This window comes from Oncorhynchus clarkii, chromosome 10 (assembly GCF_045791955.1).
Source record: "Oncorhynchus clarkii lewisi isolate Uvic-CL-2024 chromosome 10, UVic_Ocla_1.0, whole genome shotgun sequence".
Lineage (NCBI taxonomy): Eukaryota > Metazoa > Chordata > Actinopteri > Salmoniformes > Salmonidae > Oncorhynchus > Oncorhynchus clarkii.
This window is the reverse complement of record NC_092156.1, coordinates 43371228-43392490: the sequence shown is the minus strand read 5'-3', so window position 1 is coordinate 43392490 and position 21263 is coordinate 43371228. Positions and strand designations below refer to the sequence as shown.

Genomic DNA, 21263 nt, shown 5'->3' with positions numbered 1-21263 from the left:
AAGGTGAACGGAAAGGCTCTGGTGCAACGAACCGCCCTTGCTGTCTCTGCCTGGCCGGTTCCCCTCTTTCCACTGGGATTCTCTGCCTCTAACCCTATTACAGGGGCTGAGTCACTGGCTTACTGGGGCTCTCTCATACCGTCCCTGGGAGGGGTGCGTCACCTGAGTGGGTTGAGTCACTGATGTGATCTTCCTGTCTGGGTTGGCGCCCCCCTTGGTTTGTGCCGTGGCGGAGATCTTTGTGGGCTATACTCGGCCTTGTCTCAGGATGGTAAGTTGATGGTTGAAGATATCCCTCTAGTGGTGTGGGGGCTGTGCTTTGGCAAAGTGGGTGGGGTTATATCCTTCCTGTTTGGCCCTGTCCGGGGATGTCATCAGATGGGGCCACAGTGTCTCCTGACCCCTCCTGTCTCAGCCTCCAGTATTTATGCTGCAGTAGTTTATGTGTCGGGGGGGGGGGGGGCTAGGGTCAGTTTGTTATATCTGGAATACTTCTCCTGCCTTATCCGGTGTCCTGTGTGAATTTAAGCCTGCTCTCTCTAATTCTCTCTTTCTCTCTTTCTTTCTCTCTCTCGGAGGACCTGAGCCCTAGGAACATGCCTCAGGACTACCTGGCATGATGACTCCTTGCTGTCCTCAGTCCACCTGGCCGTGCTGCTGCTCCAGTTTCAACTGTTCTGCCTGTGATTATTATTATTTGACCATGCTGGTCATTTATGAACATTTGAACATCTTGGCCATGTTCTGTTGTAATCTCCACCCGGCACAGCCAGAAGAGGACTGCCCACCCCACATAGCCTGGTTCCTCTCTAGGTTTCTTCCTAGGTTTTGGCCTTTCTAGGGAGTTTTTCCTAGCCACCGTGCTTCTACACCTGCATTGCTTGCTGTTTGTGGTTTTAGGCTGGGTTTCTGTACAGCACTTTGAGATATCAGCTGATGTACGAAGAGCTATATAAATAAATTTGATTTGATTTGGAGTAGTGGCCTGAGGGAATACACTAAATGTATTGGGTACAGAGTTCAGAAATGTAATATTTTAAACTGTATATAACTGTCTTAATGTTGCTGGACAGCAGCTAATGGGGATCCTTAAATGGGGATTCTTACAAGTACAGAATACAAATATATTTGTTACATCCCTTAATATAACATTAATTTCTAGCTAATTTACTTTTTCTTTGTCTACTGCAAGTTTAAAATCTGATAATGAGCTGTTGACAGGTCTATAATATTATTTCTGTAGCAAGCTGTAAAATAGAAGAGAATAGCATTGAGACTTTAATGCAGATGGATACGGAATACAAAAGCACCATTCAAATCTACATCACTCGGAAGATATAAATCATTCTGCTTTAGGAATTTCTAGGAATATAATTTCTAGTGCATCATACAATGAGTTTTAAGACTTTTTTCTACACGGCCAATGGACATGTGAGTGAGCAATTAGACATACACACACACACAAGACAGATATGAAACTGTAAAAGATAAAGGACTAGAGACTCATTCTATGACAAAACATTAAGTATAGCCTCATAGCATAGTATAGCCTACACTACATGACCAAAAGTATGCTCGTCGAAAATCTCATTCCAAAACCATGGGCATTAATATGGAGTTGCTGCTACAACAGCCTCCACTATTATGGGAAGGCTTTCCACTATATGTTGGAACATTGCTGTGGGGACATGCTTCCATTCAGCCACAAAAGCATTTGTGAAGTCGGGCACTGATGTTGGGCAATTAGGCCTGGCTCACAGTTGGCGTTACAATTCATCCCAAATGTGTTCGATGGGGTTGAGGTCAAGGCTCTGTGCAGGCCAGTCAAGTTCTTCCACACCAATCTCAACAAACCATTTTTATATGGACCTTGCTTTGTGCACGGGGGCATTGTCATGCTGAAAAATTGGTCTTCCCCAAACTGTTGCCATAAAGTTGGAAGCACAGAATCGTCTTAGAATGTCATTGTATGCTGTAGCGTTAAGATTTCCCTTCGCTGGAACTAAGGGCCCTAGCCCGAACCATGAAAAACAGCCCAAGACCATTCTTCCTCCTCCACCAAACTTTACAATTGGCACTATACATTGGGGCAGGTAGCGTTCTCCTGGCATCTGCCAAACCAAGATTAGTCCGTCAGACTGGCAGATGGTGAAGCATGTTTCCACTGCATCCAGAGTCCAATGGCGGCAAGCTTTACACCACTCTAGCCAACGCTTGGCATTGCGCATGGTGATATTACGCTTGTGTGCGGCTGCTCGGCCATGGAAACCCATTTCATGAAGCTCCTGGTGAACAGTTATTGTGCTGACGCTGCTTCCAGAGGTATATTGGAACCAGGTAGTGAGAGTTGCAACCAAGATAATTTTTGTGCGGTATGTGCTTCAGCACTCAGTGTTTACGTTCTGTGAGCTTGTGTGGTCTACCACTTCGCAGCTGAGCCGTTTTTGCTCCTAGACGTTTCCACTTCACAATAACATCATTTACAGTTGACCAGGGCAGCACTAGCAGGGAAGACATTTGATGAACTGACTTGTTGGAAAGGTGGAATCCGATGACGGTATCACGTTGAAAGTCACTTGCCAGTGTTTGTCTATGGAGATTGCATGGCGGTGTGCTCGATTTTATACACCAAATCCACTAATTTGAAGGGCTGTCCACTTACTTTTGTATGTACAGTGCATTCAGAAAGTATTGAGACCCTTGACTTTTTCCAAATTTTGTTGCGTTACAGCCTAATTCTAAAATGGTTGAAATTGTATTTTTTTCCCTCATCAATCTTTAAAAAAAAGAGAATTTCACTTAACCTTTATTTAACTAGGCAAGTCAGTTGAGAACATATTCTTATTTACAACGACGGCCTACTCCGGCCAAACCTGGACGACGCTGGGCCAATTGTGTGCCGCCCTTTGGGACTCCAAATCCCGGCCGGATGTGATTCAGCCTGGATTCGAACCAGGGACTGTAGTGACGCCTCTTGCACTGAGATGCAGTTCACCACTCGGGAGCCCTAATCTACACACATACCCCATAATGACCAAGAAAAAAATAGTTTTAGAAATGTTTAAAATTTATTAAAAAAACAAAACAGAAATGCCTTATTTACAAAAGTATTCAGACCCTTTGCAATGAGACTCATAATTGAGGTCAGGTGCATCTTTTTTGACCATCCTCAAGATAATTCTACAACTTGATTGGATTCCATATGTGGTAAATTCAATTAATTGGACATGATTTGGAAAGGCACACACCTGTCCTCATAAGGTCCCACAGTTGACAGTACATGTCAGAGCAAAAACCAAGCCATGAGGTCGAAGGAATTGTCCGTAGACCTCAGAGACAGGATTGTGTCGAGGTACAGACCTGGGGAAGGGTACAAAAAAAATTATGCGGCATTGAAGGTCCCCAAGAAAGCAGTGGACTCTTCCTAGAGCTGGCCGCCCGGCCAAACTGAGTAATCGGGGCAGAATGGCCTTGGTCGGGGAGGTGACCAAGAACCCGATGGAATTCCTCTGTGGAGATGGGAGAACCTTCTAGAAGAACAATCATCTCTGCAGTGCTTCACCAATCAAGTCTTTATGGTAGAGTGGCCAGACGGAAGCTACTCCTCAGTAAAAGGCATATGACAGCCTGCTAGGAGTTTGCCAAAAGGCACCTAAAATGACTCTCAGATAATGATAAACAAGATTATCTGGTCTGATGAAACTAAGATTGAACTCTTTGGCCTGAATCCCAATTGTCACTTCTGGAGGAAACCTAGCACCATCCCTAAGGTGAAGCATGGTGGTGGCAGCATCATAATGTGGGGATGTTTTTCCGTGGCAGGGACTGGGAGATTAGTCAGGATCGAGTGAAAGATGACCGGTGCAAAGAGAGATTCTTAATGAAAACCTGCTCCAGAGCACTCAGGACCTCAGACTGGGGTGAAGGTTCACCTTCCAACAGGAAAACGACCCTAAGCACCCAGCCAAGACAACACAGGAGTAGCTTCAGGGCAAGTTTCTGAATGTCCTTGAGTGGCACAGCCAGAGCCCGGACTTGAACCGGATCGAATATCTCTGGAGAGACTGTATCATAACAAAATGTGGAAAAAGTCAAGGGGTCTGAATACTTTCCCGAATGCAATGTATAGTGTATGCTGCTGCTAACCAGAGGCTCTATAATAGAAGACTCATCTGCTGCTGGCTAGCTAGCTTCAATATTTTCGTAAAGATAACAACATTTCAAAATTATCATGAATGACAGTGGTAGCTACCCATATATGTAATTTATTTTGTATGATCTAGGATTCAGTTGACATATTAAAACCTTTATAGCAATACACATATAAAGGTAGCATGCTAACGTTGTAGGCGGCAGGGTCGAAGGCGGCAGGGTAGCCTAGTGGTTAGAGCGTTGGACTAGGAACCGGAAGGTTGCAAGTTCAAACCCCCGAGCTGACAAGGTACAAATCTGTCGTTCTGACAGACCTGCCTAGTTAAATAAAGGTAAAATAACGTGGTCAAAACCATAGCTTATGCCTAACAGCTCATAGAAATTCTTATAAAAAATAATTCAACTGAATTCAACATTCTAAGAAATATTATCCATGCCATTGTCTCCAATGAGATAGAGACTGTAACATAAGAGGCGTGATGGGAAAGGGAGGAAGGGGCAAGTGATGGGCAGCGTTGGTAGTGGGGACTACAAATATCTCTTGCCAAGGTGGGAGAGACCATTGAGGGCAGTATGAAGAAGAAGGTAAAAGTCAAAGAGCCCAGAGACTGCAGCAGTTCCCATGGCAACAGAAGAGAGAGATAGAATTTATATTATTTATTAGTAACTCTCTAACAGTGCACATCAATGATTGTGAATATTGTATTTGGCCTGGGCACAACATCATGTTCATATTTTGTTAAGCCAATTATTTCATCTGTGAGACTCCTATCCACCTCATTCCCCTTTCTTTTCATGTAGAGATGGTATGATCCAGCTCGCAGAAGAAAATCGATTCCAATGGAGCTCTCCTCCCTTTCCCCAGAAGGTTCCACTCACTGCAGAGGGGGTTCTTATGCATGTACTAGGAGTCTGATGTTCATTATAACAGAATTTCAGGGCACAGGACTGTTTACCAGAACGGTGTAGCATACATGAGGGGTGGGGTTCAGTTACACTAAAATCCCTAACACGGGCAGATAGAGGGAGAGAGAGAGGGAGGGAGAGAGAGAGAGAAGTGGAGGGAGAGCAGCAGAAGAGGAATACAACAAGGGTAAGGGAGAGGATGACAAGAGGTGATGAAGGGAAGGAATATCAGAGGAGCGGGAGAGGCCTAGAATGGACTGGTGTTTTTGCCTCTCTCTTTCTCCAGTTAGCGATTTCTCTTCACACTTCTTGTCCATTCATTATTTGTTTCCTGTTGAACTTTCTCTGTGTACTGTCACTTCAACTTGATGTGTATTAACCAGGCAGTGGTGTACTGTCACTTCAACTTGATTTGTATTAACCAGGCAGTGGTGTACTGTCACTTCAACTTGATGTGTATTAACCAGGCAGTGGTGTACTGTCCCTTCAACTTGATTTGTATTAACCAGGCAGTGGTGTAGTGTCCCTTCAACTTGATTTGTATTAACCAGGCAGTGGTGTACTGTCACTTCAACTTGATGTGTATTAACCAGGCAGTGGTGTACTGTCACTTCAACTTGATTTGTATTAACCAGGCAGTGGTGTACTGTCACTTCAACTTGATGTGTATTAACCAGGCAGTGGTGTAGTGTCCCTTCAACTTGATTTGTATTAACCAGGCAGTGGTGTACTGTCACTTCAACTTGATGTGTATTAACCAGGCAGTGGTGTAGTGTCCCTTCAACTTGATTTGTATTAACCAGGCAGTGGTGTGCTTATAGCCTTCGCATATTTGATGTGGATGTGATTTGATGATATTCACATACATCTAGATCTTTGTGTTGAGGCATTTGTGCATTTTGCCCAGTTTTTTTGGCTGCCTGAACCATTCAATTGGTGTGTTCCCGTCAAATGAGGTCCCATAAATAACTGTCCATATCAAATATATCTACAAAATCCCATCATCCTGACCTAAAACTATTTGTTTTCAACAAGAATAAGGGGCTGTTTCTATACTTTCTATAAGCTCTAGAGATTGTCCTGCCATTGGGATCATAGTGCTGTCTGCTTGAACACATAATGACAGACAAACCCATGATAAAATAAATAGAATATAACCTATTTTACATTATTCATAGATTACAGCTAGAGTGGTAATGGTAGAGAAAATCATACATGGTCTCTGAACATACGTGTATTGTACTCTTGGTGGTCCACATATTCTATAAAAAGCACTTATCTTTCAGCCAGTACATATACACATATTAAAGATGCCCTCCGGGATCCAAATTCATAACATATATTTAACGAATTGGATTCGTAACATATCCCACAAAATGCTAAATTCGAATGATATCATACAAATGGCAAAATTCGTAACAATATAATATAGACAATTGGATGACGTAGTACACGAAAAACGAAGACCACGTTTGGCTCGTGACCACCACTTTCAAAACTACTGGCTGAAATTTTACAAAAGTTTGAGATTGCATCTTTAACCGACTTAAGATGACTATCTGTATAGCAAATAAATTGTACACTGACAATTATAAACCAATCATCCATGTACACATTATGAATTGTCCTACAGCTTGTGAAGATGCATGCAACAATTTAAACGATTTTACTGAGTTCAATTCAAATGAAATTTTATTTGTCACATGTGCCGAATACAACAGTATTTCCGTGAATAGAGTTACGAAAATATTTACTAAATAAAATAAAGTAAAAATTAACACAATAAAATAACAATGACGGCCTACCACGGCCACACCTTCCCCTAACCCCGATGCTGGGCCAATTGTGCGCTGCCCTATGGGACTCCCAATCACGGCCAGCTGTGATACAGCCTGGAATCGAACCAGGGTGGTTCTAGTAGTGAAATGCAGTGCCTTAGACAGCTGCGCCACTAGGGAGTCCTGAGTGGCAAGGAAGTAGTAAATTACACCATTGGTCCCTGGAGATGGAAGGAGAGCAGAGGAAGATTGAAGTAAATGAGCTAAAAAAGTGTGTCAAATTTAGGAGGGAGTGGAATTGGATGCAGTCAGTGATTCATATATTTTCACTGATAAGAATCCATAGAAATGTAAGCTACCTAGAATGACTGCAGTGCAATGTTTTAATGTGATGCACCATGATGTACATCTGCCTTTCCAGCCGTCAGTGGTCTTTTTTCTGAAACAAATAATTGAATGTGTTTGTGTCAATCATGTGCCATATTTATTCTTGGCTCTCTTGACAGGATGAAAGGAGACACCCCAGTGAACAGCACCATGAGTGTCGGCCAAGCCAGGAAGCTGGTGGAGCAATTGAAGATTGAAGCCAGTTTTTGCAGGATCAAGGTAAGCCTCGGAGGAGGCATCATGCCCATTGAAACTGAGGGGGCACATTGCGCGTGCCTTAATGCCTTTGGTGTATGCCCACACCTTCATTTCCAGTCTTAATTACCACTACTTGCCACCCTCAGGTATCAAAGGCAGCTGCAGACCTGATGGCATACTGTGATAACCACGCGATTGAGGACCCCCTCATCACCCCTGTGCCCACCTCAGAGAACCCATTCAGGGAGAAGAAGCTCTTCTGTGCACTCCTTTGAGACAAGCCACAGGATGTTGTGAAATACAATGTCCAGACAAAAATGCAAACAATGCGTAACCATTAACATGAGTCATGATAGCCTTTCAAAACAAATACACATCTAAAACACACCAAGAAAGCTAACAATCTTGAACCTGAAGAAAAACATACAAGTGGATATACTGTAAATACATTATGCAACATGAAATAGCTCATTTCTCAAATCAACTCAATAGGCAAGATGGATGGAGGGGTGACAACACAAATTGGAATTATTTGTAACTTTTAATACACACTTCATGGTTATTATCCATTGCCTGCCCTAATCAGCCTTTGTTCAATAGTTAGTGTGCGACAGACAGTCCTGGATGTCACTTTTTTAATCTTTGTTGCAGAAATGTAGGTGCCACTGGATCAGTAATTGAATCTTCATTTAACTAGGCAAGTCAGTTAAGAACAAATTCTTATTTACAATGACGGCCTCGGAACAGTGGGTTAACTGCCTGTTCAGGGGCAGAGCGACGGATTTTTACCTTGGGGATTTGATCTAGCAACCGAAAGGCTAGGCTACCTGCCGCCCAGTAAGAGGGTATTAAGAGGACAAGGCAATACACACTGACCCAAATAATTCCACTGGTGTGTACAAGTGGTAAGCTGCCTTAACACAGGATCAGTGATCTAAAAAGAGAGGTTCCCAATAAATGATCAATGATGTTTATTTATTTAAACTAGGCAAGTCGGTTAAGAACAAATTCTTATTTACAATGGCGGCCTACAACGGCCAAACCCGGACGACGCTGGGCGAATTGTGTGCCGCCCTATGGGACTCCCAATCACAGCCGGTTGTGATACAGCCTGGATAAATGATAAAAGCGGTTTAATTTGTCAAGTGGGAGCCTGATAATAAATAAGTTATGCCTTTATGACAATAGCATTAACTAAGAGCTACATTTCGAGACCAGTCTTTAAGGTTGCTTAGGAATATTATCACTCTTAAGATCAATGTTACAATGTAGACCTTCACTGTTTATATTTCTTAAAAATAAAGAGCTCTGAATAAAAGGAGACGTCGGTAATCAAAGATTAAAATAAACACTGTCACCAAAAACAAGTTTGCATTTCATTTGTGATTTTATTTCCCCCCCAAAAATGGCAAAAACAAAAACCCAGAATTGTCCAGATCTTGCAGTTGGTTTTGTTCATTTCAAAAGAAAAATATAAAAACGGATATGCTTTCACAGTCAAAACACAAAAACATGAACCAGTATTTCAGAAAAACCATCATTCAGCAATTAAATGTTAGCAAGCAACACGCGCATGCCTAGAAATTACTTCCTGGAACAACAGTGCTCCTTTTCGTGGGTTTACTTTAAGCTTTCATTTTGTGTGTGATTAGGTGATTTGTGGTAGCTAACTTAAGTAGATCATGGATTTAAAAAAAAATTGTATTACAACATTGAGGCATCTCTTCAACTTTGACAAAAACAAACACAAGATAACATGGAGCAATTACACCTTAGTGTTTCCTGTGAACTCTGTTTTGTAAAAATGAACAGTAACATCTTGACATTTTAACTACAGATGTTAAAGCTATATGGTATCTAAAATGGTTTAAAATCCTATTATAAGTTAATTTAAATAAATGCACGGGCAAACAGTCAGTTGGAGTTGAGTACAAACATTAGTTATAACTTTTGTGAAGGGACCGTGTTGATAAAAGTTTTCCTTTGACAGAGAACAAATTGAAATAACACATTGCAGGAAAACCAAAATGAGCTCATTCCCAACGTTTCTGTGCAGCCAAAGATTTTAATCATAGAAAAGGTCAGCATTACAGAGCTACACAGTTGGGTGTAACAACCCCATGGGTGACTGCAGCAAAGTATGTCTTACTGATTTTAAAAGCATTCTTAAGTCTATAAGACTATAGTTCAAAAATAACTGGGTCTTACGACGTCCGACTTTGCTTAACTTCCTCATGTGCAGTGAGAGTCCATATGAGGTGTAAGTTGATGTGAGATCACAGTAGAGGTAAATGGATGTTTGGGATTTAGAAATTGGAAAAACTGAAACTGGATAAAATAGCTTCTCTACAGGAAAGAATCGCACCACTCACGCAGGCAGCCGTAGCAATCGCCCTGCTGTTTGACATTGGCCCCGCATGTATCTTTCAGCCAGTCCCGGAATAGCTCCTCATCCTTCTTCAGCACTAGGAACTGACCCAGGACCACGTAAGCCTATGGGAGTACACAAGTGAGAATTGAGGGGGGAAAAAAAGAGAACACGGACACACTAAGCACTAGGTAAAATTAATATACAAAACAAAGTTCCATTATCTCTTATGTCCATCGGCACAGCCAGAAGAGGACTGGCCACCCCTCAGAGCCTGGTTCCTCTAGGTTCCTTTCTTTTTAGAGAGTTTAACCCGTCACCATGCCTATCTGCATTGTTTGCGCTTTGGGTTTTAGGCTGGGTTTCTGTATAAGCACTTAGTGACATCTGCTGATGTAAAAATGGGCTTTAGAAATATATTCAATCGATTGATTAAAGTTCCAAAGTTAAGTAAACTCTGCATCACCTTGTCGAAGCCCTTCTCCTCCAGTCTCTTGCCAAGAACCTCTCCAATGCCAGCAAGTGCATTGACTAACTTCTCCCCCATGGGTTCTGCCACAAACTCTTTGTGTTTCTGGGATGTTGACGACATGGCTGCTTTCTGTCAGTGATCACCTAGAGTACCTTCACACAAGGAACAGAATAGAAAATGAAGTAATTCACTACAATTGGAGGTTATTGCACCTTTTATCTACTGCTTTTGGTTTTAAACAGTTGAGGCACACACTTGATCTACACCAATATATTGTGTTGCTAGCTGTTGCTAGGTGTTTCTAACGAACGTATATTAAACAGGACATACCGGGTGAACATGACAAACAGCAGTGCCACAATTTGCATAAAACATATTGGGTGCCCTAGCATGACCTCAGTGTCTTACAAGTTCCAAACTGAAACCAAAACCTGTCCATGTTCTTTGTGGGAAACAAATACTCCTTGTATGCTAACTTGACCAGGACCACAGTGTAATGCACGCAAAGCTACATTGTGAGTTTGCTAATATACATAGCCACAGTAGGAGCACTATTTTTGGTGCTCTCAAACTCCGCGCCCAACAGCTTCACTTGAGATAGCTAGTTAGCCATTTAGCAAGCAAAAGTGTAACCAGCTAGCTTCTAGTGATAAAAAGCTTGCTACGTCAGAAATAACTAGCTTCTAGCTACGTAGAAACGTGTTTGGAGCAGACAATTGAACTGAAACTCACATGACTATTCAATGTTTGCTAATGGTGATTGTGTGCTAGCTAACTAGCCTGAGCTGACGGATCTAACGTGTGCGGTCTGCTTCTATGGATATATTATAGCTAGTCTCCCGTGCCACCAATCAGATTTAAAGCAAGCGTAGAAGTTTAGAACATTACAACTATTCGACTCGCGTAGTGGTGTATAAGCTACCTTGTTTCTTGTCGTACGCGGTTTCGTGACCTTTTCCAACCAAGAAGAGTAGACGGTAGTTACCGCACCGGTTGTGTATGTGATAAATGGTTTTCATAAATTCCGATAACACTTCCTTATCCCGCCGTTATGTTATTTCCGTTTCCGTTATTTCATTTTGCAACCCAGATTTAATCAAAAACTCTGGTTTGTAAATGTGAAGTTGCCACTTTGCCACGTGTAATTTAGGCCTACGTCTGATAATCTTCCAAATGTATCTCAAAAGCATTTCAATGTTTAATATTCAGCTTTCAAAAGATACACATATTGTTGATATCTTCTCTATATTTGATTGGTGTTGTCAAATTCTCTTTGATCTCCACAAGTGCAGAGACTACAGTGTAGGGTCTAAACAAGGGGCCCATTTGGGAATGTGTGTGTATGTCTGTGTGACTTACATAAAGATTTTGGTTAATGGCATCTGTCAATAATGAATCAATGCTTTGTTATTTCTACCAAAATCTTTGAAATAATTTATTCAGTGCATGTGTTGTGTGCTGTACAAGTGTGTTAAAGTGGGAGAGACAGAGGATACATATTAAACCTTACCCGACTCACATGAAATAACCTACACACAATGCTGCCCCAAATTCAGCACCTTGCAATTTAAATGGTTTAATTTGCCCCTGAAAACAAATACATTTGGGAAATAAAAAAAGGAACAAGAATTCATGTCAAATCTTTAATGTATGTAAATAACAATCCTTGTTTACATAAATCCAGGATCAAAAGCAAAAACTCTACTTTCTTTACACACAACAGCAATATGCAGCTACTTGATTTTATTCAACAAGGAAAATAAAATGTAAAACATCTCAGTCTGTGTTTGTGTGTCTAACGGTGCACAGCCTGCATCCTCACTGGTCAGATCCCTCTTCTCAACCACATCTATTTGGTGATGTTGTTTCTGAGGAAAGAGGAGGAATACAGGCCAAACATATTGAGAGGGAAACAGACAGCAGTGTGAGTAATAATTAGGTACATAATCTATGCAGGTCACGTTCTCCTTTAAATGAAATACTGAAATGAAATACTGAAATGAAATATTCTGAGCTGCTCTGTCATTCTCAAACAGCGCCACTACAATTAAACTAGAAATACATACATCTAAGGCAGGGTGAAAGAGAGGACTAAGAAAGAGGTTTGTAAAATACTCACGCATTCATGCTCTTCCCACTCCCACTCAGAACAATGTAAGGTGTTTTTTGTGACTTCTGTTTCTCCTGAAGCAAAGCGACCGTTCCTAGAGGGGTATCACTACTGCTCATCTTCTTCAGCAGCTGATAAGAGAGACAGGTGGGGGATAAATTTAAATACATCCTCGGTCAAACCACTGACTAGACTAAAGTAGAGCTGGGCCATATGAACAAAAATCCAGTGCGATAAATTGCCTGAATTGATGCGTTAGGGATAAATAGAACAATTATTTTAGAACATTAATCTGCACCACAGATTTATTTATGATAATTTTAACTACTAGTTTGATGGTTGCAGCCATCAATTGTCCAATTAACAATCCCCCACATTAGCAAACTGATTTCATTCCAAAACATCACATTTCTCTAGTATAGGCTACATATTGTAATGAAATATAAGCAAAATGCCTGCGATAAGTGATCGGTATCGATAATATTTGGTTATCGTCCCAGGTCTAGACTAAACTGGGCAAGCCCTGCAACCTGAATGGTCTTGTAAGGCCTGGAAAATAAAGTGTTATTCAATTGAAAGCCATATGCGAGTTTGGATGAAAAGTATCAGATAAAACAAGATTTTAACTTAAATGAGAGACAAAAATACTGATTTCAGTCCTACCAAGTAGGGCTTGCCACTTCAAAAGTGACCTAAAATAATCTGAGTGAGCAAGGTCAGACATACCGCTTCCTCTTCCAGCTTTTTCATCCTCCTCTCAGTCTTCATCTTGCCAGACCCCTTCCCATGGAACCGATGTGAGAGCTGCCGGAAAGCCTAGAAAAGGAATAGGATTAGGGTGCAATATTCTCGACGAACACCCTTTACCTACATCAAAACAGCAGTTGACAAAAGCAACATTCTGTATGTCAATGATGTTAAGGGAAGATTAAATAATCTACCTCTTTGGGAGTGAGCTTCCGCCCAGATTCATCCACATACTCAATCTTGACGTCAGGCTTGTAGGCGTCCTTCTCCTTGAAGTCCTGGGTGAAGCCTCTATATTCCTCCCTCCGACTGTACTTGTCATCTATAGTCCTAGAGAATTGGAGAAACAAGACCAGAGAGTTGGAGGGGCTAACAGGTTTTCATACATTAGTTAGGACTCCATTTTACATCCGCAACTTAACAAGTCACTGCGCTAAAAACATGGAACACACAAAACATGCCACTTTATTTATGATATAACTTTTTCAATGTCTTTGAGCAAGCAGCATTTATTTGGGCAGCATAAGCACACAAAGCACAGGGAACTCACATCTTGTCCTCAATGCTGTAGTTATCATTGGGCAGGGCACCGGTGGGAGCACGGACACGGGATATCTTCTGCATTTGAGTGTCCAAGAGACCTAAGGGAGAGAAGGAGAGTATGAAAGAAATAATGAAAATTGTAAAGGAGAGAGACGAGAGGAATAGACCAGAAACATTACATGACAGTCCTTTACTAAGCAAATACTGTCAGTGGGGCTACTCCAATCTCTTACCCTTATTCTTGCACAGCGCCAAGGCGGCAGCCAGCCCAGAGCTGACAATGGGTTCTTCATCCAGGATGGTGGTTGATGCTGTGGAGAACTATGAGATGGAAGCAAAAGGTGAGTAAGGTGAGCACATACAGCTGACAAACATTTTCACCTCAGTAGTTCAGATGGGAAAGCCTTGTGTATTTTTATGGGTTATCATGGTTAGGGCTGTTACGGTGACCATATTACCGCCACACCAGTGGTCACGAGTCAAGGCCGCAGTCAAATACCACGTGACCATTTAAGTGACCATTCCAAAACTGCACACTGATACCACTGATGGTCATTAGTAGCCTACCAAACTTGCTAAGGCTAGTCGCTAATGGCCTGGTACTCAGCGCTCTATTGTCCCTAAATCAGGTCCTAACTGCCAGGTACTCAGGCGTCATACTGTCCCTCTAATCACTCTTTGACAATGCAAATGCCATCTAAAATCTAATCAAACACTTCATGAGAGCCCATGAGCTCATGTTGCTCAACATTTCTATAGGCTACGCAACGGTGTGAGAAAACAGTTGATTGCTTCTTAAAAAGAGAATCCCATCATCTTTCGATAAACTAGGCCACCTATATTTATTTCACAACAGAGGAGTATTTGTCTGTAATAAAGCCCTTATGTGGGGGGGAACTCATTGTGATTGGCTGGGCCTGGCTGCCATGGCTGCACTCCTGCCCAGTCATGTGAAATCTATAGATTAGGGCATAATGAATATATTTAAATTTGACAGATTTTCTTATATGAACTGTAACTCAGTAAAATCTTTGAAATTGCCTCATGTTGCGTGTATATTTTTGTTCAGTATAATTTAACACTTATTATTTGGTATATGTGAAGACTAGATTAAATTGAGAATAGTCTGATGAGTGACAATATTCACAACTTGTGAATGATCCCCAGCATACGCTGTGTGTGTGTGTGTGTGTGTGTGTGTGTGTGTGTATGTATATATATATATATATATATATATATATATATATATATATATATATATATATATATATATATATATATATATATATATATATATATATACACACACACACACACATATATATATATATAGTTACATTTCACCATAAAAATGCACCTTTATAATGAAGCATTTCATGCATCATTAGGCTAATAATATAAGACAAATAGAATATGACGTCCATCTAAACTGGAGGAGGTAATTATTGTCCAAAAACAAACTTAAGTAGCACTGACCCAACAATGATGAATATGGGGGGGGGGGGGGATTCCAAATCTAAAATAATTCCACACATATTCCACACATATTATTAGTAGGCTATATGTAAAGACCACATTAAATTAAGAGTAGTCTGATGGGTGAGAATATTATCAAGTTCTAGCCAAATTGGGAATTAGACTGATGGTATGTGCAGCCTGCAGAAGAAACAGAGCAGAGCTCATGTCTTTCATGCGACTTTTTTCAAATCATTAGTTGCATCATGCAGGCTTAGAATGTATAAAAACATATAGCCTAACATTTGTATCACAATATAAAGTTGCATAAATAACTCTAAATTAAGCATTATTTATTTACCTGGTTCTTTGTTAACTGCTCAACACAGAATAGCCACATGTGCGCACTCCCTCAACTCGTTTGGAGGAAATACACTATTTTATTCAGCTTTGTTTAATTGTATTCTTCATACTATAAAAGAATACCAAGCTAATCTTGTCTGCTAAATGAACTAGTGTAGCCCACAGCCATTTGGTATAGCCAGATCAGGGCCTAACATAAGGACAATTCAGAGTATGCCATTCTGTTCTTCTGAAATAGACTACATTTTCATCATGTTTCTCTAGACCGGTCTAAAATAAATAATGCATTTATTGTGATGTTGTAGGCTATATTAAATGGATTTATTAGACTAAAATGTAGATGTTCCAAAAGTCAGCATCAGTGGATGTTAAACATGCCTATGCTAATAGTCAATTACAGTGACACCAGCAGTTATTTGCATGACAATCACCAGCTGACAAAATTAAATGATCGCCACAGCCTTAATCGTAGTACGTTATTCTGTAAATGACCCACCAGGGGACTCCAACCAGCACTACTGGTAAATGCATGGAAAAATGGAAGAGACAACAAGGCAGGAGGATGACACTCACATCAGGCTGCTTCTGTTCCTCATCCACGTTGACGATGCTCCAGCCAACGTTCTCATCCTCATCCGAGTCTGATCCTCCAGCCCCATCTCTCGCCGCCTCCTGTTCGAAATCCTAGAAACAGAAGGATACAGTTGATACAGACTCAAACCAGTGTGTTCAAGTGCAAACACACAACAGAGCTCATGGATATGTCAAGTCTCTCTACTGAGCACACTAGAATACAATTGTAACAGTTTCCTTGTTTATGATGTGATTATGTGCCAATTCTAATTATATATTTTTTACCAATTAGCTATATCCCATCTCTTAAAATGTACCCACCATGATATCCTCCTGGTCCTCTCTGTTTCCTGACAGACCGTAGGTGGGGATGTCACCCAGAGTTCTGCAGAACTCAGAGGTGGCGTTAAATACAATGTTCAGGTTGTTCTTGTTGTCTTCGTCGTCACTGCCGTCCACACTTGCAAGCCATGGGACCTGCTCTGCCACCTGAAGCACAAGAGAGTGAGAGCAATGTTTAACCACTTATTGGTGATTTAATAGCACAAAGTTTTGATGGTAATCTACACAATATTGCAGTGTTCAGTCATCAAATTAGGGATCAATGCACAGGATAGAATCTTTGGCCACAGTGATATTTTAAGTAGAGTAAAGAGAGGAACATTTCTGAACAGAATGCTCACACCTTTTCCCCAGAGTCTTGGAGCAGCTGCTTCTGTTTGAGCTTCCTCTGCTTCTCCAGCTGCTTCTGTTTGAGCTTCCTCTGCTTCTCCAGCTGCTTCTGCAGATCTTGCTCTGCCTCGTCCTCCTCCAGCACAGCCGGCTCAGTGGGGATGAAGTCCTCTGAAGGAAGAGTAAAGTGTAAGTGTTGTCATAATATTAAACAAAACATGAGTGAACCATACATTTGTTTCGCTCATCACTAAACCACTAACAGATGTCTCCCTCACCATCATCACTGATGTCCATGTCTGCCATCCTGATGTCATCTGACTGTTGGGGTACATCTAGTCCCGGTATGATGACACCCTCCTTTGACACCTCCTGGCCCTCATCCAACTGCCTGCGACCCCGACCCCGAACCCTGAAGGAGAGACAGAGAAAGAGTCAGACTGAAACTAAGGTGGCTCATCTGTCATATTCCACTTGAAGCGGAGAGGAGCAGAACCTGGAGCCGAAGTCGGTGTTGCGCGTGTCGTCTAGTTGGAGCTCGTCAGGCAACGCCTTCTTCCTGATCTTCCTGACGCGCTGCTTGGTCTTCTTAAAGCCCACCTTTAACAACAAAAGTAGTAAGAATCTGTGTGAACAACCATTAATGAGAGCTCATATAGTGTGTGAACAAATCTCCAAAAAAACACAGCATTCAAAAGTAGACACATTTACACATGAAACCTGAGAGAAAACATATTCAAAAGACAGCTTTCCCAGGCCCTCTCCAGAGCAGCACCTCCCCACAACCCTCACCATCTCCTGTGGTGTGTAGTACTCTGAGGCAATAGCGAGAGCCGGCATCTCCAGGGACTGGGCCTGGTTCCTCAGGGTCTCCCGGATGGCCTGCAGCTCCCGTTCCCGTTCCCCCTCAGCACAGCCCCCTTTGCTCAGCTGGAAACTCTTCTTCTTCTCTCCATCAATCTCCTCATCATACTTGCCCAGCACAGTGCGCGGCTTGAACTGCAGAGAATAAGTGCAGAGGCGGACATTGGTCAGTGAGATTGAATTAAGCATGAGAGAAACATGACAGCATTTCCAAAATGAAGACAAACTCTTTTCTTACCGTAGCCATGTCATCGACACTCTCGTCCTCTTCGTAAGCTTTGTAATCAGGCTTTTTCTTCTTCAACTCCACATTCTTCTCAGCCTTTTCTTTGTCCACTAGACCCACGTTTACAAGTACATCGCCCTCCTCTTCAAGCACACCTGAAAGAGACACACAAAGGCCAAGTGTGTGGGTGTTTGATGAGGGTCTGGTGTAGGCACGGTCTTCATTGATATATTTCTGTGTTACTGTTAACATTTCAACCTCCTCTCACCTTGGTCTTGCAGTGTGAGGATGATAGTCTCCCCTTCATTAAATGACTCCATCCTATGCTGCACAGTGAGACCCTTTAGGTCCCGAGAACTGTAAGCGGCCTTTAACAAAGATAAGCAGAATAACATAAGAGGCATTTTCTAACCCCAGATAGGGCGACAACTCAGTCTGCACAGAATTAAGACATCAAGCATCCTACATCAAGCATGGTGTCACAGGTCTAAAACTCCATAGGGGGAAATTGACAGATTCACTGAATGCTGTTCAAATCTAGCCTGCACTCATACACAAAACCAGAAGACAGTGTCTTCACAATCGTAAGTTGAGCTGGTGAGATATTCAACGCAAGAAAGAAGATTTTACCTTCTTGGTCTGGCCAAACTCCTCATCCACCAGATTGCTCACACCAAACTCCTCATCCATTTCCTGCAGAAGTTTGGCCTGATAGGGAAAGCAAAGAAATCAAAAGGAACCAATCAAACAGAGTACAAAATCATAACTAAGACAAACATCTCCCTTCATCTCACAGCCCTCCTGCTCCCCACATGGTTCCCTCCCTACTCACTCTCTTCTCTGCCAGTTCTTTCTCTTTGGCCATCTTCCGGCTCCTCTCCACCCAAGCTACAGTGTCATCCAGCCAGTCTCCCTCTGCTAAAGTCTTCACTTTCCTGAAGTAGAAGAAAAAAAAGTGGACGAGGAAGAGAAAATAAAAAAAGTTACATTAAATCACTTATCAATGTAGTGCAAGTTGGTGGAGTATGTTGGTGGAGTATGTGCAGCCAAAACCTTCCTGCAGTTAGACCTTACCCCAGTTTCTTATTGAGGAGCCTCTTCTCCTTCATAGCCGCCAGTTTCTCCCTCATCTCGTTCTGCTGTTTGATGTACACAGGGTTGATCGTCTCCGCAACCATTGGCTGCTCCTTCGTACCGAGCTCTGGGGCAGCAGACATGGGTGAGCCAGTCACGATCAGCCACACATGACGTCACTACTATAGACTATGGGCTGCATTTCAAACACAAAAGACACAGCCTACTCCACTTACCCTCACCTTAAGCCTTTGGGTGTTATCCCCACGGCCATCTTTGCCGTCGGTCCAAACAATTAGCCAAGCAAGTGAAGTTGGCAACATAAGCCCCTCAGCCCCCGTTTTTTTATCAAGTTTGCAAGTGTACAATTCTGTTCACTCCGGGGCCTGAAACACCCCATAATTAAATTTGCGATGATTGCACATCCACTAAGAAAAGTCATCCAAAACTTAACATCAATATGGAGAAGTCAACATGCAAGTGTAAGTAAAAACAAATGTAAATAAGTTAGAAATTGTGCTACTAATGCACATGACGGCACTAACATACATTGTAAAAGTTATGTTTTTGTTTGGTTAGCTTTTGGAAACATTAGCTAGTGCATACAACTTTCCCTGACATCACACTTCTACATTGTAATTTTCGATTTACCTGATATCATCAGATGGCCAGCATTCGATGTCTGCTGATGCGTTATCTTCTAGCCAAGATATGAAATGCAATCATAATGAACTATAGCTCATATTAACAAAAAACACAAACACCAGCTACCGGTTCCATTACGACTGAAAACACAACTGTGGGACTAACGAGTGACAAATTTCCAGGCAAGGGAGGTCCATTTAAAATGAATTAATTCTTCCCTCGCCCTGCAAGTGTCAATTCACCATACATCATGATGCATCAGAAGAGTCCAATTCATTTGAGGGCTGAGGATTAATCTTTTACGTGTTTGCAGCCATGGCAATCTAGTTCTAACCAGAGACACCATATGGCTCAAGTGTCTCACCTTTAGTTGTGTCAGTCATTTCCAGAGGCTTCAGACCAAGCTTGGCCCTCAGCTTGCTGTTAAGAAAGGCAGGCAGGTTAGAAAGTTATTCAGAATTTACTTACACCATCATCAGGGCACCATCATTCATTGTCCGTCACTTACTTTGTCTCTTCAATGCTAAGTGAGGCATCTCCACTTGCAGACTGTGGTCCAATTCCTAAAAGGAAATTTACAATTGAAGTGAAAAACACAGGAGAAAAGATAGCATCTTCAATATCTTAACTGCAGACTATATGAGTGTATTGCGCACTGACTGGTTCTAATTATGTATGTATGTAATTGTTTAAGCCAGGATATTTGCCTGCATTTACCTGGAGTCTCTTGATATCCGGCCTCCACTTTTTCTTTCTTTACGCGAGGCTCCCCAGCACTCCTTTCGCCTTTACTGCGACCTTCTCTCTCGGAACCCCGTCCGCTCCTTTCCTTCGATCTGGACCGTTTCCTCTTCTCCCTCTCTCGGGTGACATTTCGTTCCTTGTCCCTCTCTCGCTCCTTGTGACGGTGTTTTTTGTGTTCGCGGTGACGCTCTTCTGCATTCTTATCACGCCCTTTCTCCTTATGTTTTTTCGACGACCCCATCTTCCTTGTTATGTGCTGTACAACTACAAAGCGATGTTTAACGTTAACTAGTTTAAAAGAAGTACCACCAATTTACCGGTCTGTGCAACTAACGTGCCAGCGACAACGTTAGCTGGCTAGAGGGAAAACGTTTAACTATAATCAAAATGCTTGCTAGTCAACCCCCATCTTGGTGCAATCTCCAACAAATGTTTTAAGCTAGTCTTTACGTATGAGTGAACAACAACTAACAAACACACTGGAAACGAATTGACGACTTGTTGTTAAGACCTTTTGGGATTTATTTCTGGTGTCATATGAAACGTCACATCCTTGGTTTTATGCTGCATTCAAAACAACTGGGAACACGGAAAAATACGAGGTCAAAGCATAACGTAATTGATATTCAGGTCGGAAAGTCGGAGCTCTGGAAAGAGGCCCGATGTCCGAGTTGGATTACTGTTCAAATCGATTTTTCCCAGTTGTTTTGAACACACTGAAGTCGGAGATTCCAAGTTCCGAGTTACTATTTGTTTTGAATGCTGCATCGATATTAGAAAATAAAATAAAAATCGGAAAATAAACAACAAGCTCCTACTGCGAAAAATCGTTATGAACTATCATCAAACTCGGAATTCCAAGTCTTTCTGACCTGAAGAGCACTGACGTCATGATTTCACCTCGATTTACCAGTTTTCTTGAAAGCAAATGCTTTCAGTGCGTTCAAGTAAACTGGGAACTCGGAAAAAAGAACGAGCTCCGACTG

General features: G+C 41.9%; 3 protein-coding genes across 4 annotated transcripts; 1 reads left to right on the top strand and 2 right to left on the bottom strand.

The window, feature by feature from the left end:
• The first annotated feature begins 7343 nt into the window (after window positions 1-7343).
• LOC139418521 (guanine nucleotide-binding protein G(I)/G(S)/G(O) subunit gamma-3-like) lies at window positions 7344-8074 on the top strand. Its single transcript, XM_071168062.1, has 2 exons — window positions 7344-7442; window positions 7568-8074. The coding sequence occupies exons 1-2, from the start codon at window positions 7344-7346 to the stop codon at window positions 7694-7696; spliced, it is 228 nt and encodes a 75-aa protein (XP_071024163.1). The 3' UTR covers window positions 7697-8074.
• A 715-nt stretch (window positions 8075-8789) lies between these two features.
• On the bottom strand, window positions 8790-11328 carry LOC139418520 (barrier-to-autointegration factor). The gene is made up of 3 exons (XM_071168061.1): window positions 11184-11328; window positions 10256-10413; window positions 8790-9914 (listed from the first exon to the last, which is right to left on the bottom strand). The coding sequence occupies exons 2-3, from the start codon at window positions 10379-10381 to the stop codon at window positions 9768-9770; spliced, it is 273 nt and encodes a 90-aa protein (XP_071024162.1). The 5' UTR covers window positions 10382-10413; window positions 11184-11328; the 3' UTR covers window positions 8790-9767.
• Window positions 11329-11890: 562 nt separating this feature from the next.
• Window positions 11891-20832, bottom strand: LOC139418519 (U4/U6.U5 tri-snRNP-associated protein 1-like). 2 transcript variants are annotated; one of them, XM_071168060.1, is made up of 21 exons: window positions 20251-20804; window positions 20042-20096; window positions 19898-19953; window positions 19540-19588; window positions 18889-19015; window positions 18647-18749; window positions 18445-18522; window positions 18083-18182; window positions 17827-17969; window positions 17517-17723; window positions 17221-17324; window positions 17003-17136; window positions 16738-16895; window positions 16374-16541; window positions 16053-16163; window positions 13895-13982; window positions 13669-13759; window positions 13313-13448; window positions 13098-13187; window positions 12381-12502; window positions 11891-12129 (listed from the first exon to the last, which is right to left on the bottom strand). In XM_071168060.1, exons 4-21 carry the CDS (start codon window positions 19547-19549, stop codon window positions 12111-12113), a joined length of 1989 nt encoding a protein of 662 aa, XP_071024161.1. In that variant the 5' UTR covers window positions 19550-19588; window positions 19898-19953; window positions 20042-20096; window positions 20251-20804; the 3' UTR covers window positions 11891-12110. The 2 variants fall into 2 exon arrangements, with proteins under 2 accessions (XP_071024161.1, XP_071024160.1); XM_071168059.1 differs by lacking the exon at window positions 19540-19588 and having other exon boundaries at window positions 20251-20832.
• Window positions 20833-21263: the final 431 nt, after the last annotated feature.